Source organism: Siphateles boraxobius, unplaced genomic scaffold (genome assembly GCF_051911475.1).
Source record: "Siphateles boraxobius isolate OS27281-9 unplaced genomic scaffold, OSU_SipBor_1 7, whole genome shotgun sequence".
Classification (NCBI taxonomy): domain Eukaryota; kingdom Metazoa; phylum Chordata; class Actinopteri; order Cypriniformes; family Leuciscidae; genus Siphateles; species Siphateles boraxobius.
The window spans coordinates 32,954,415-32,970,559 of NW_027509197.1; the positions used below are offsets into that span (position 1 = coordinate 32,954,415).

General features: G+C 37.3%; 1 protein-coding gene across 1 annotated transcript in view; it reads right to left on the reverse strand.

The window, feature by feature from the left end:
- Window positions 1-16,145, reverse strand: part of ttn.1 (titin, tandem duplicate 1) — a 156,107-nt gene that overhangs the window by 123,137 nt on the left and 16,825 nt on the right. The window contains exons 33-44 of the mRNA XM_077215909.1: window positions 12,812-13,096; window positions 12,582-12,707; window positions 12,281-12,469; window positions 11,244-11,723; window positions 10,454-10,948; window positions 10,091-10,132; window positions 6,158-9,853; window positions 5,468-5,746; window positions 1,721-2,011; window positions 1,267-1,551; window positions 490-774; window positions 111-395 (exon numbers count right to left, since the gene is read on the reverse strand). Coding sequence (XP_077072024.1) covers window positions 111-395; window positions 490-774; window positions 1,267-1,551; window positions 1,721-2,011; window positions 5,468-5,746; window positions 6,158-9,853; window positions 10,091-10,132; window positions 10,454-10,948; window positions 11,244-11,723; window positions 12,281-12,469; window positions 12,582-12,707; window positions 12,812-13,096 — 6,738 coding nt within the window. The remainder of the gene's footprint in view (window positions 1-110; window positions 396-489; window positions 775-1,266; window positions 1,552-1,720; window positions 2,012-5,467; window positions 5,747-6,157; window positions 9,854-10,090; window positions 10,133-10,453; window positions 10,949-11,243; window positions 11,724-12,280; window positions 12,470-12,581; window positions 12,708-12,811; window positions 13,097-16,145) is intronic.

Below are 16,145 nucleotides of genomic sequence, written 5' to 3' on the forward strand. Positions count from 1 at the left end.
GAGGAATCACATTGGATGAGCATCATGCTTGCAAATCAATGGCTTCCGCTACAGAATCAACTCGAATTCCAACCAACATTAATGTAAAGGGCCTTTGAAAGTGTACTAACCAGATACTGTGGCCACTTCAGCATGACAGATATCACTTCCATAGAAATTAGACACCTCACAGGAGTATTTTCCAGGAGTGTCTTTGGTGCATTCATGTAAACATTCTAGAGTGCAGGTGTTTCCAACAACTTGAGTATTATATCTGTAAGAGGCATATATTTGTTTGCCATCCTTGTACCAAGTGACAAAGATTTTAGGAGCTCCAGTAAATGTGCACCCAAGCTTCAATTTTTTGCTCATGGCAACTTTTTTGTCCTTTAGCTTCTGTTCAAATCGGGCAGGTTCTGAGAACAAGAAATTAGCGAATTTATCTTTATCCTATGTCTGCCTAAACATGAAATACATTTGTAAATAAGTAAACTAGGATGGTATACGAACCTGTAACTGTAGTTATATTGGCATGGCAGATATCAGTGCCAAAGGAATTTGAAACTTCACAAGAGTATTTTCCAGGAGTGTCATTGTTACATTCATGGAGGCATTCCAAGACGCACGTGTTCTCAATGATCCTTGTGTTGTATCTGTATGAGGCATACAGTTGTTTTCCATCTTTATACCATGTGACAAACATCTTCGGTGCTCCAGTGAATGTACACTGAAGTCTCAGTGTCTGACTCAGTGGGATAGCCATGTCTGTCAATCTCTTCACAAAGCGGGCAGGCTCTACGAAGAACAGCATCAGATCCATTTAAATTACTTTCTTAACAATGACAAGAACTATACAAACAGGCAACATATCAACCTTTACAACATGCGGATTGTTCTTTAAAAACATTAAGCTCCTCAAATTTGCTGAAGTATGCAATATCTTTAAAGCATGGAAAATTGCAGATGCAATCGCAAGTTGATCAATATCCCGCAACAACAAGCACTCAAAAAACATGCCAGCCCTCACTGTAGCCTCGAAACAGACAAAACAGATTTGAATTAAGACGCATGAGCCACTTCAATGAACGTGCAAAATGTCAGAGCAGCACACCATATTGTTGCCAACCGCAAAAAACAAAAAACACGATGAACAAAAATTACACCATTCCAGGTGACATGCGGTCCAACGCTGCAATATCAAACTATTCCTATTATATCCATGGGCAAAATTCATGGGTATGGAACTTTGGAAGATGGGCAGGCAAGGGTCCAGTACAAATCACAAACCTGTAACTGCCACTACTTCAGCATGACATATATCCGTTCCATAAACGTTTGAAACTTCACATGAGTATTTTCCTGTTGTCTCATTATTGCACTCATGCAGACACTCCAGGATACAGGAGTCTGATGTAACTTTGGTGTTGTATCGATATGAAGCATACAGTTGTTTGCCATCCTTGTACCAAGTGGCAAACATTTTTGGAGCTCCAGTGAATGTGCATTCAAGTCTTAGCTTTTTACTCATTGGAATGGATTGATCTGTCAACTTCTTCACAAAACGGGCAGGTTCTGAGGTGAAGAGGATTGGAAACCTTTAGTCCATAAAATTATATTTAGGCCTATATATTGTAGAAGTGTCATTTCTAGTTCAGTGCTGATAATTACTGGTATCTTTTATTTAAATAATATTAATAATAGTAAATTAGTAGAGCATTACTGAACACCATAGTATACAAACCCGTCACTGCAGTCACATTAGCATGGCAAATATCTCTTCCGAAGGCATTGGAAACTTCACAAGAGTATTTTCCTGTGGTGTTCTTGTCACATTCATGAAGACATTCCAAAATGCAGGAGTTATCTGTGACTTTTGTATTGTATCTGTACGATGCATAGAGTTGTCTGCCATCTTTGAACCATGTCACAAACAATTTCTGGGCTCCATTGAATGTGCACTCAAGTCTCAACTTTTGGCTCATTGGGATGGAAATGTTGCTCAGTGTCTTCACAAAGCAAGCAGGTGCTGGTACTGTGAGGAACAGTATAGCTAGAGTTACATCTCTACAAACTGGGGTGTTGCATAAAAAAAATATGATTGTAGCATCAAAATGTTGTTCTGGCAGTAATATGCATTCACCATAATAAGTCAAAGGAATTTAAGTACAAGATTTAACGAATTACATAATTTTGCAAGAATACTGACATCGACATTCAAAGACGGTTGAATTGTCAGTTTTCCATTCTTCAGCCATTTCATAATTATATAATTCTGCATTCCATGTAAGAGGTAAAACATTGAGGAACAATAAGAGACTGTGTCACTTTGGAATGTGACTGGTTATTTCATAAGAGTGATTATTTCATTGCAAAAGCCAAGAATAAGAAGGAATTTCAGTACTCCAGTAAAGGTACCAAGAGCCACCATTTGTGTGCCATCCTTCAAGTCAAGATATCTGAACCAACAATTAACCAGCTTGTGACAAAAGAAAAGACCGAAAACTTTTTTTCAACAATATTAATGACTTGACATGAAATGGAATGCGTCCATTTTTAAGAATGTTGTAATTGCTATTCCATTTTGGTTTCTTCCAAACACAAGACGTCTCTTGAACCTCTTCCATTTCACCACCTTTTCAAAGAAATTGGGTAGATGGTCTTCAGAAAGGCATGACGTTCAGATTCAAATAAGAAAATTTTAAGAAGATAAAGAGTTTGTACATGGTGCGTTTCTCTTTAACAGAAAAAACTAAACCTAAACCAAACAATCTTAGCAACAATTACATACCAAACATGGGATATGTGAAGGCACTGCATTACTTGACAAAAGCAATATGAACTGTGATTTTCAAATAAAGAGAATGAAATACAACTAAAGATCGATTTTAATCCAATACAGAAAAGGTATGCAAAACACAATCCAGTCTAAAACAATGCCAAATAATGTTCAAATATCTTAAGATACTCCTTCCTTTTGCCAACCTTTAACTACAAGAGAACCAGAACAACTAGCCTAATTATTCCAGCATGATTCAATACAAATGCACTCGATGATATCCTCAAAGGTTAGAGTAAGAATCTAAAGAGTGGCTTCTAGGAAAAAGACTCAGTGTATGGAATCCCATGGATCTAGGAAATTCAAAGATCAATCAAAAAGCAAGAAAAAAAATTCAGTGAAAAAAGTCACAATGCAGTCAGTCCTTGATCATCGATTTTTTGAGCATAGACAAAAAGGTGTTATAGATTAAAAGGAATTGGAATTGATTATATTATTCAGTGTGTTTGTGTTCTAAAGCATGAACTTATGAGTTGTATTAGTGATCAACATCTCCTGATGTAATGCCAAATGAAAAGTTCCAAAATATAAAAATGTCAAAGTTATACTGTACTTTTATGCTTAATTTGTATCGCACTGGTGTTTTTCTATTTTTATGGTTGATGTTAAAAAATGTTGATATTGCAGGTCAACCGTAAAAAAATTGAAATAAATCAGATAATTCATGGCAACAGCAACTGCTTAAATGTCTGAAAGCTTTGTTAACAGTTTTAGCTTGCCATTGTAGCCCGCGCTGCCGGTTAGTAACACACCTGTTAGTGCTGGGAACCTGCAGGGATTATTCTTCTTGCTTTCTCAAGCATACTAACCTCTTATTATAGCAACTGATTTTGAGGTGATTTTTCCAACTTCGTTTGATAGGCAACATTGGTACTCCCCAAAATCTGAACTTTCAAAGGGACATCTCTCCAAATATTCAATTAAATCTTCAAAAATAATTTTGTCAGAATTGATAAATCCCTTATTCTTCAACAAGTTTATTTCAAACGGGGCAGTACCAATGAGCTCACTCCCAAATAAAGCACTGGTCACCTTCACTACATCCAGCATTGGTAATTCTTTTGTGATGGAGGGGTTTTCTGAGAATAAAAATTAAACGGATTTCAGCAAAACCATAGTCAAAAACTCGTATTTCTATTATTAATAGTACTGATCATCTTGGTAACAATAACAATAACTATAATAACTACACTAGCAACCAGCTCATTTTTTTTGTGTGTGTTGGTTTTTTGGGGTTTTTTTGTTTTTTTTTTGGGTCGAGGGGGGGGGAGCGGGGGGTCTTGTTCATCCCTCACTAAACCTCATTTTATGTGGTATATAAAATGATCCATATATATTCTAACCATTCAATAAGTTACCAGTCAAAGAGAATGTCACACAATGCTCGAGAGCCCCAAAACTTTGCAGTGCAGTTGTTTAGATATCCCTGCTTTAGCAAGTCATAAACCATTTTGACTCTAAAAACGCATGGTGTGTGGAGATACTGTGTGTAGGTGGTGAGTTGCTGGATAACCAGCCTTTTTATCATCTTTACCTTTACACACTTACACAACAGAGGTATGTACACTAAAGCACATCACAAATAAAATAACACAACATGTATCACTCGGGACGTTTTTTGCACAGGACTTAAAACGTCACAAAAGAAGAGCAGTTTTATCCCTACTCTACAAGCAAAACAATAAGTTATACATTGGTCTTGACATTTTTTGAAAGCCAACTATGTTATGAATCTTCCTTCCATTCTTGATCATAGTGATCCTATTCATCCATTTTAGTCATGTGACTTTCTGTTCATCCGCCATATTTCTGACCATCAGCAGGAAAGAGTTTTGGCAGGAAAGAGTCCATAACCAGTTCCCAGAACACATTTTCACAGATAATGTTTTCTGTGACCTGGTATGGATCAAATTCATTGATCAAAAATTTTTCTTAGTATCTCTGTTCATGTGTTTTTGTATTCATCACCTTTGCTTTACCCCACTGATGGTCATAAATATGGTGGATAAAGTAACATGGCTGAAACTGATGAATTCCCAAAAGTACGATCCAATATGCACTCAAGAGACAATGGAATATCCATTGCTAAATTTAAGTCAAAAGTATTAATAAATCTGAATATTAGTTACCTTTACCACATACGGCCATCAAAATATTTGATAACCTGTATCATAGATGTATTGCAAATATATAAAGTTAGTTCACATACCCGAAAAGAAAATATCTTTACTTATCAGAAGAGATTCTAAAATTAATATTTGCAATTTTTGAAAGACAAAAAAAAAAAAAAAAACATTAATTGGGTTTGATCTTAAAACATGACATTTCCATGTGTCTGGTTCAGACATGGTGGAAATATTGATCCCAGGTGGATTCATTGTATTAATTAAAAAAAAAAAGAGCAAAAAAAAAAGAGGAAGACCTTGAAAGATTTGGACATGTATTCAGTGATTTAAAAGTCACTTAAAAAGAAAAGACGAATCATATATGCTTATATATGATTACAAAACATACACAACTCTGTCATACACAAGAGTGCAGATTGGATTTTAAGGACAGAAAAAAACCTGAACCCTTAAAAATCTGGAACCTTTGTTAAAGATTTGTCAGCAGCAAAAGCAAAGAATATAACATCAAAACCAGTTCACTCACCAGTGATGTTCAGGTTAGCAGTGCAGGTGTCACTACCGTGCTTGTTAGAGGCACAACAGCTGTATTCACCAATGTCGGCCTTAGTTGGGTTGAGGAGCTCCAGAGATGATGTGCTTTGCCAGCTGATGATCCTGAACTTGTCACTCTGTCTAATTTCTGTGCCAGACTTGAACCACTTGAATTTCACATTAGGTGTCTCTTCGATCTCACATTCAAACTTCACTGGGCTGCCAATGTTGCTCTCCATGTCATAAAACTTCTTCTTGAAAACTGGAGGCACTAAAATTTGCAAGGAAATAAAATATAAAACATTAATACATTGACAATAATAGGACTACTGAGTTGTGTGATATATCAGGATGCATAAGAAATGGAAAGGTAGGAATGATAGTAATCCTGGGATGACATGGAAAAAATAATGATGTGAACGTTAGAAAATATGTGATGAAGAGCCACGTATGACATGGTCATGCTTGAAGAACTCAGAAGATGAAAAATGTGCCATTACATCGAAAGAGGGTGAAAAGATATTTAGCACACATAATGTATGCTTAAAAATTATTCTTAAAGAAATGGTGAAGTAATGGAAAGATGATGTCGCGGTGCCAACTAGTTCATTAGTGATGGTCTGAGTTGAATTGTTAAGAATTATCTATCTCATCTAAGATGACAAAATCCACACAATCCAACCTCTTGAGACAATAGTGAGCCTTGATGATGATGATGATGATATCTTGCCAGCTTCAATCACAGCTTCACAGGTATATTCCCCTTCATGTTTCACCTTGATAACTTTGTTGATTACTAGTGTGTAAGAATCGCTGTCCTTTAAACATTTGAACTCTTTGCCAGATTTGATCAATACTCCATTCAAAAGCCAGTTAACACGTTTTACACCTTTTATTCTCACAGAAAATGTAACTTTGGAATTCTCTTCTGCAGTAATGTCTTTTAATGGTATTTCAAAAAGGAGCTCTTCTGTCAAATGCTTAATTAAAATGTCCTCTGTTACAACCTCCTCTCTTTTGTCTTCTTGAATAAGAACATCTATAGACTCTTCCACAGTGATCTGTCTAGGAGGTGCATCAACTGTAATATCTGAAACACACACCTCTCTCCTATAATGTTCAGATGAAATCGATTTAATTTCTCTGCGTTCGGTCTCACTGAAACTGTGGATCTCCATTTTGGATTCTGGAGCCTTCTGGGTCACATGGTGCTCTGACTCCTGGATAGCAGTTTGCCTTTGAGACACTGCAGAATGCAAAGAGACTTGAGCTTCTGTTTGCAGAGCTGCAGACTGCTTTTTAGATGTTGTAAACATTTCAACATTTTCTGTTAAAATTGCTGAGGATAATGGATATGAAGAACCTTTGCTATCCAGCGATCTCTCAGGTCTGTCAAGTTTTAAGATGTTTGACTGTTCAGAGCTGAAGACCAGTTTCTCTTGATTAAGCATTGAGTAGAAAGCAGCATGAAGTTCGTCTTTAAGAGCAGCTCTCTGAGGGTATACACCCTCGAAGACAATTGTAATTTCTATAGGTGGACCAGCTGTTGTAATAAGGTAAGTGAACAGCATGTAGTTTTGTTCCATACGCACATTGACCTCCTTTACTTCCACAACTCCTAAACTTTGCACTACATCTGCCAAAATCAAAGGGTGATCACAAGCCACAGCAGACTGAAGTGTCATTTTCAACTGTTGTTTGATGTCCAAGCTGTGTGATTTTGATACAGGAATTAGAAAGGTAAGTTCCTTTGAAAGAGTTTTGCCTTCTTGTGATTCAGTTACTAAAAGAGGTTCCAATGGCTGTGTTGTAATGTTTATTTTAGTCGCTTCTGATCTGGTAAATCCTTCAGATATTTCACCTGTCAGACAATGTTTTTCCTCCATAAGTACTGACTGTCTTACAGACTGACCTTCTTGAATCTGAACTGCAAAGTCTTGCTCAGCAGCCTCAAGAGCAACACAACTTTCTGTTGATATGGATTTTTCCTCTACATGCAAAGACTGAACAGGCACTTTAGGCTCCACATCTGTCTTACAAGTGAATTTCTCAACTGCTTTGAAACTGTATGTGAGGCCCTCTTCTATAGAATGAGATTCAGACACTGACGCTGCATGCATGTTATTCCACCAGTCCTCTTTCTGCAAAATTGCACTTTGTGGCTTGACCTCACTTGCAATAGGGCTTTCCTTTGAAAGTGCAACAGGCTGTGAGACTACCTGAAGAACACTCAAAGGTCTGGCTTCTCTTTTGAGCTCAATCTTAAGACCTTCTACTGTCACATCAACACCTTCTGCATAATCTGATGTTAGTTCTACTCGTTCTTCTTTAGTGGCTACAAATTTATGGTCTTTTTCTTGTCTCTGGGTGGCTTTCTGTTCATCTGGTTTTTCAACTGAAACTAACCCTTCTTTACATAAAGAGGTTTTCGACTGCACCGAGTGGAGATGTAATTGGGCAGGAACCTCTAAACTAGGCTTTACAACCATTGTGGTATCCTTGGATGCACACTGTGTTGCTTGTTCATAGAAAACTGTTTTCTGGTCATCAGAAGAAACTCTGTGTACAAGAACTGGCATTTTTCTGACATCTGCCAGCTCCAAATATGGCTTCTCACAAGTAAATCTGACTTCAGACAGAAGAGTGTCTTGGTCACTGATAAGCTGTAAATTAAGCACCTGATCCTTTTCCTTCTGGGAATGGACTGAAAAAGGATGCTCCAGGACAGGTATTCCAGTGGTTTTGTCAGCTTGAAGCTTGTTCTTTTCTTCAGTAATCAGGGCTGATTTTAATATTGGATCTTTAGAGAGCTGAGCAGTTTCCTCAACTGGTCTATGCATTCCAAGGGATTTTTCTTTTAAAAGAGTGTGCTCAGTTTCACTAACTGACGCAAGCACTGGTTTGGCTCGTTCCTCTTCTGCTAAACATTCAATGGACTCAACAGTTGCTAACTCTGAAGCATGACATTCTGTAAGTGCTACATTCTCTGATGATGTTGCAGTATACAATAACTTAACCCCTTCGGTAACTTTGTAGCTTTTCACCTCTTCAGGGCTTTTAATTGTTGTGCATTCCTCTCGTGGAATTGGCAGCTTAATTTCAACTTGATGACTATTAACAATAATCTTTGGTGCTAAAGTTGTGTGCATATTTTCTGTTTCACTTATTATCAAATCCTCAGCTTTCACTATGCTAAGAGGTATAGTACTTTCTGAAAAGGCAGAAATAAGTTTTGAGGGCACCTCAAAACTCAATTCAAGCTCTCTGACTTCTGGACTAACAATTTGATCACAGTACTGCTCACTAAAGCCTCGATTTTCTTGTTCAGCAGATATCATTGCAGCCATATGCAGCTGTTTCAGAGGAGTTGCCATCACCGGGTTTGCCTGGGCAGGGGCAACTTTTACTCTCTCCTGCACATCATGAGACTGCAATAATGCAGCTTGTTGAGTTACCTGCTCCATTTGAACAGTGGCTGTAGATACATCTAAAACATGCAAAGTATCTATCTGCTCATTTGTAACAGTTTGTCTGTCTTTTGTGGCAATGGTGCAAGCCATCTGGTGTCCATGCTGAAGGCTAGTTCTTACTTGTTCCGGAAGGCTGACACTATGTGACTCGGTGGCTTCAGATGCTGAAACAGTCCTCAAGAATACAATGAGTTCTGCGCTGCAAGAAGTTTCTCCAAAAGGATTAGATGCCTTACAAGAGTAAAGACTACTGTCGCTTTGTTGGATGCCCAATATCTTTAAATAGCCAGACCCATCTTTGTTGTTTACAATGATGCAGTATTTGCTAGGCTGCATATGTTTGCTACCTCTGTACCACTGAACATCAGGAAGTGGAACTCCTGTTACAGTGTATTCAAGGAGAGCATGGCTCCCAACTGCGCACTGCACATGCTCAATTGCTTTGACAAAATATGGAGGCTGCCCAATGGTCTCTTCTTGTTTTTTTGTGTCCTTCACCTTAACATGAAGATAGGAAGTGCATGTTGACTTGCCAAATCGGTTGCTCGCTGTGCAAGAATACTCTCCCTCCAACTCTTTGGTAATTTTAGTTATGACAAGAGTGTGTTCTTCCTTCTCTTGTACTAGTGTATAAAAAGATGAGGACTTTATTAATTGGTCATTGTGGTACCACTGAATAACTGGCTTAGGAAATCCAGACACAATCACAGTAAACTTAGCTGTGTTTCCAACAGTTGCAATTGCTGATGAGAATTTGGTTAAAAAAACTGGCTTTTCTGGCTTTTTCACTAATGACTCTGAAAGTAATTTTGACCCTGGCTGGAGTTCAAACGTTTTGCTTTTTTCTTTTAAATGAAGACTTGCTGCGCAAGAGTCCTCCTCAGTTGATATAGTCGAGGTAGAAAACACTGAATAAAAAATGATAATGGTAACTGTCATAATATATATCATAATATCTACAAAACACATAAATAAAACACTCTGTTAGTGGAGGGAAAAGCCGCAGAGTAATTATAAATACTAAATTTACATTAAAAAAAAAGTTTTACAAAAGTATATAGAGCAAAATTAAATAAAAGCCTCACAACAAAATTAAATGAAGTAAACAAAAGATAAGTCACCATAATTTGTATTTATTCATTTACCTTTTGCTTCTTCATAACTGGCCTCCTCATCCACTTTAGACACTGTGAAAACACAAACAAATATTAGATATGTGACAGCAAAGTGTCTGTGTTCTCTTCTTATAAAAAAAATCTCCTTCAAACATAATGAAAATGGACCACATCTCCCTTGTAGAACACCCATGACAGGTGTCCACTGCAGTATCTGTCAGACTCCTTTAGAAACAACATTTGCATGTTGTGATTTTTTTCCCCTTTTTTAAGACATGTCACATTCTTTTTTTTTCTGTCTTTCTACTTATAAGAGTGGACAAATGAGTAAATTAAAAGTGTGCCCAGGGCTAACATAAAAGGTGGTAAAGACCAAAGCATGCAAATGCCAACCTGTCTTCACTCTGAGATGAGTGCTGCATGTTTTGTCTCCGGCAGCATTGATAACTTTGCAAGAATGTGTGCCCCCTTGCTCAGAACCGATATTCTTTACATTTAAGTAGCACAAGGGCCCATCATGTTTCAAGGAGTATGACCTTGGCTCTTCAACATTCAACTGGTTGTGTAGCCATACAATGAATGGAGAGGGACTTCCTTTGATTAAATAATAAAGAGAAACACTCTCCCTTTGTTTGGCAAGGAATTCTGGGGACAGTTTCACAAGGAACTCTGGCTGAATTGCATCATATATGTCATGCTCCAACAAAGTGATAACATCAGGATTGTAATGTCGGCTTATCTGCCACTTTGTTGTCAGGGCTCCAACATTCTGCAGGGATTCCTGATTTTTTTGGTCAGTGGCCTTTTTACTTGACTCATTTTCAGTTTTAGAAGATTTACTGATAGAATCGGAGGGTACGGGGGTTTCTTTGGGGTTCGCTTCTTTAGCTGAGTGAGAATAAAGTTAGGGAAATTTATTAGGGATTATTCAGTAATTCAGCAAGATCTTTTAGCATTGATAAGAACAAAAAAAAGTTAGTAAGATGGAGGATGATGTTAGGCCAGCATGTGAAGGATCAAACTATTTAAAGTATTAAAATAGATTACATGGGATATTACATTGTAAATTCAATTAAAAATTAAAGTTGGTTATAGCCACATGAAACATATTTTAGATTAACAAAACACCAGCAGGAAGCAGATGGGAGGAAATGTGCATCAAAGACAAAAAAACTATAACCACCTTCGACAGTGAGTTGTGCAGACGTTCGATTCTCGCCATTTCTATTTTTAACAGTACAGCAGTAATGTCCCTGGTCCCCAAGATGGACATTGACTATCATGAGAGAAATGAGCTTGCCTTGATGTACACATTGCACCCTTTCTGTATTTTTGATTGTCCTTCCGTTATGATCCCATACAATTTCAGTAAATGGCTGTCCACTGAAGGAACAGTTGAACTGAGCCACATCACCCAGGCCGACAATTACATCACTCATTTTCTGGGCCAAAACGGGGCTTGTAGAATATTCTTCCATAGAGGTAACTTGTTGGACCTCAATGCTTTTAACAGATGTTGTGGACATCCTCACCGTAGAGATGCTTTCAAAAGTTTGCATAGTGGAACAATGAGTCTCACTCATGGTCTGGGAGGTGACCATCTCCGAATGAGTCATTCCGGTGCTTGAAACACTTTGCCTACCTACTGTTCTCACACTGAGATCTGAGCGATAAAAAGAATAACATTAGACATTTGTAAATGTCAAATTGCCATTTAAAGTTTAAAAATAATAGATAATCATCACTGTAGGGTAAAGGTAGTGAGAGATGGCAGAATTACATAGGTGAGTTGTCAAAATCCATGAGGATGATGACAAGCAAAATGTGCTGTTTTTTTGAGAGAGAAAAACTATTCATTGAAAATAAAGTTATTAATGGTCTATAGTCAGGTAAGAGGTGATGCAATTTGTATCTTTTAATGTTTCTTCTATATAGGGCCTGATGGATCAATGAATTTAGTTGGAAAACAGTGCTTTTCACATACACAGTAAAGAATAATGGGGCCTGGTCTTGGTAAGGTCATATAAACCCATTATGCCAAGATTGTCCAAAGTGTATTTAAAGTTAATAATCCGACCATCATGCATGACATCCAAAACTTGTATTAAGCAATGGAGCATGCTAAACAAGACCAACCAAAAACAAAGGCCAGGTTGCTCAACAAGAAAAGGATGGCATAGTCTTGAGAGAAGACAAAGAACCTAAAAAGTTTGCACATACCATTGACCGTCAAAACTGCAGAGCAAGAGACCATTCCTCCAGAATTGCGTGCAACACATGTGTATTCTCCTGCATCTGGAGCATATGCTCTGGAGATCTCGAGCTGGCAGATATCATCAAACTGAGACATTCTGAAGTTGTCAGACTTCACAATTTCCTTATCTCTACAGTACCAGGTAATCTTCAGATCTGCACACATCAAACAAATACTTGTTAAGTCCACAAAGGAAATGTTGGGTATTAAAAATGTAAAAAATATTCTATTTTCCACAATTGTTTAATGCACAGGATTGATCCTTACCATCTCCAGCGACACGGCACTGGAATCTGGTTGATTCTCCCTCTTCAGCAGAGGTATCTTGAAGTGAGGTAATAATTACTGGTAGAGACACTGGGGCCACAGTGTCTGGAGAAACCACTTCTGAAACTGTTCACAGAAGTTATGTTTGTGTTAAAAATATTCGTTATATGAAAGAGTTTTAAAACAGTATCTAATATTGGTTTTAAATAACAGTCTCAAAATAAGCTTACCTTCCACATTAAGTGACGCAGAACTTGTGGCTACTCCATAGTCGTTCTTAGCTTCACAGTTGTACTGAGCTGCATCCTCTGGGAAGACTTCAATGAGCAAAAATATGTGCTCATTTCCCTCTCTCAGGAACTTACACTTGAACCCAGAAGACAGGGCCTGAGAGTTCTTATACCAGGATACCTGAGGCTGAGGAATTCCTGTCACCTCCACAGAAAAGCGTGCAGGTTTGCCAGCTTCAACAGACAGGGGCTGCAAGTGCCTGATAATCTGAGGAGGCTCAGGGTCTGAATTAAATCAAGACACATGTTAGACCAAGACAATCAGCTTCACAAATCACATTTTAATGTAGTGGTTCAATGCATTTGGAATATACTGGTATGCAATGGACAGAAAAAAAAAAATATATATACATAAGACATATACCCACTACCGTCCAATAGTTTGGGTCACAATGCATTCAATTGATGAAAAGTGACAGTAAATACTTTACCATTGTTACAAAAAAATCTATTTCAGATATATGTTTTTGTTTAAAATAAAAGCTTCCAGAATATATATACTATGGGGAAAATAATTATTTAATCCCCTTCTGATTTTGTAAGTTTGCCCACTTACAAAGAAATTAAGGCTCTATCATTTTTATGATAGGTTTATTTTAATGAATAGAGACAGAATATCAACCAAATAACCCAGGGGAAAAAAACACATTAGCCTATATAAAGGTTATACATTGATTAGCATTTGATCCCCTAGAATGTTAACGATTACAAAGGGGGTAACATCTGAATATTTTCTGTAAAAAGCCTAGGATATGTTCCAGTATATTATTACGCTATCATTCATTCAAGGGCGATAAAACGCAAAAATAAGAACTTAAAGGTGCAGTGTGTGATTTTTAGCGGCATCTAGTGGTGAGGTTACGAATTGCAACCAACAAAAGTTACGGCGGCCGACAGGAAAATATGTCATCGTCTGAGACAGCAGAGAGTAGCCAGTTCAGCAATGAGGTTTCTTTACAAGGATAAATTAAGAAATTATGTTTACTTAATTATTCAATAAAACTATGTTATTGTGAATATTATTGTTACTTGTTCATCATTGTGACAGGGCTTTATTCGCTGAACTAAGCTTGCTTCCTTGCATGAAGAGCAAAATAGTAACGAAACGCGTTTGTCCGTTTAGTGTAGAAACACTGTAGAAACATGTCGGCGCATTTCAATGTAAGGGGATCCACGGTGTTCCAAAATGTCAGCTTTGTCGAGTATCCTCGTAAGCACAGTCTTACATAGGTTCAATAAAGTCTTAAATGGCTGTAACGAGTTGTGAGTACATCGGAGGTGTGTCAGATCCGCGTCATGTGTGGCAGCTCTTAAAGTGACTGCAGCAGCCATTCATGTTATAATCAAAGAACAAGACAAAAAGAAAATCACTCACTGCTCTTGACTGAACTTTTGTAGCGTTAATAAGGATTATTCTGTATTTAATTGTATACTTCATGCTAATACTTTTGATTGGTTCTCTTGTTTGTATTTGCAGCACAACATGTCTGCCAATTACATCAATACACATTGCCACTGAAAGGCTTTAGGCTACAACCCCCACCATGGAGAGGGATAAAAATGCATTCCAGAGCTGGAAATGTAAAAATAATTTCATCCAGAAATCAGAAAAGGGTGCAAATATAATAGTTCAGAGCAAAATATGTTTGCCAACTGATAAAATGCTATAGAATATGTCATGTTATGGCGGAAGGTGCCAAAGTCTGATTGCATGGTGGCTGTGCTTTAAAATTAAATTATTATAATCTTAAATCAAGTGATGAAGGATTTTTGAAAGACTGACAGTAATCAGTATTGAGCTACTACTGTAAGTTTAACCACGCCTGGTTTAAATGTTTGAAAATTATTAACAGTTGAAAACATTCATTAGACATTTAGTAAAGTAATCTAATGTGATCAGTTAATAAAATAATTGAAATAGCTTCACTACTATTACATTTTAAACAGGGTAAGTTGTAATCTGTAACCTATTACATTCTCAAAGTAATATTCCCAACAGTGCCGCCAAGGAAACAAAGAGTAGCTCAAGAGGAAGCACATTAAGGTTAGGAGCAGCCTAGCCAGTTAGTGTAAGAAAAAGATCCATATTTAAAACTTTATCGACTAAGATAACTAGCTTCCAGCAGACAGCCGTACGCAAGTCGACTTACGCCAAAAGAGTAACACTTGAACTTGACGCAAAATGTAATGATGAACGCGGTTGACCAGCCCTGTTTGTTTGAACCGCGAGAGGTGTCAAAGCTTCTGCTACTCCTACGTCATACATTGTTATCGTCAGAAGTGGAAAGTAACTAATTACAAATACTTTCGTTACAGTACTTGAGTATAGATTTTTCAATTTTTTCTACTTTTTTGATTATAAATAAATTGTGGTACTTTTACTCTTAGTTGAGTTGATTAAAAATAAAGAATTCAACTTCGCTAAATTTTTTTTAGAAGTATAAAGTACTTTGACAAAGGTGCCGACAGAGCAACAGGGCGAGCCGACATTTGACACTTTCCAAACTACTGCGGTGGAGCCCTGCGCTTCAGCCAGTAACTGACAGATCTGACTCGGGTGAAAAACCAATCAAAACTTCCAGTTCAGCTGGGGGCGGGGTGTTCAATCCGCACTTTGACAGTCAGTCACTGGCGCTCACGTTTTGAATCAGTATCGCTAAAGTTTCAATATTTTAGTGAATGTGAGTAAGCTATGCTCATATTGTGATTTTAAATTGAAATGGGTCATTCCATTGATATTACTAGAGCACTGAGCAGTTGAAGTAAATAGAAAACTCGGCTCATAGAAGGTCGCAATTATTGCATGGACGGAGCAACAACAATGTAAGTTTCTAAAATGCATGCACACAATTCAGTTGAGTGGTAAAGCTTGACCTCTTTAACAATGCAGTTAAACTTAATGTACGAAACAAACTTTGTACGAATTTGAAGTAACCTCAACATTAGAAAAAACAGTGAAAAAAGATTGCATGAATTACCTGTCAATCAGATGCACGTAAAAAGTGTAGCTCGTTGCTATAGCAACATTGGGCTCCTTTCTTTGTAGAATGAAAAAACAGCATTTTATTTAATGTTAACTCGTACCCCACTTTATTTTTTACTGGCACTTTTCTATTCATACTGTTTTGATCCCACATTTCTTTGATCTGACCTCTCACTTACCCTTCTGTGCTTTTGCCCTTTTAACAAACATTCAAAAGGTCTTATTTTTTCAAAATTAGTAATGAAACAATCGCTCTTAGCAACAGGGATAGCTAGTATGTTTGCTTAGCAT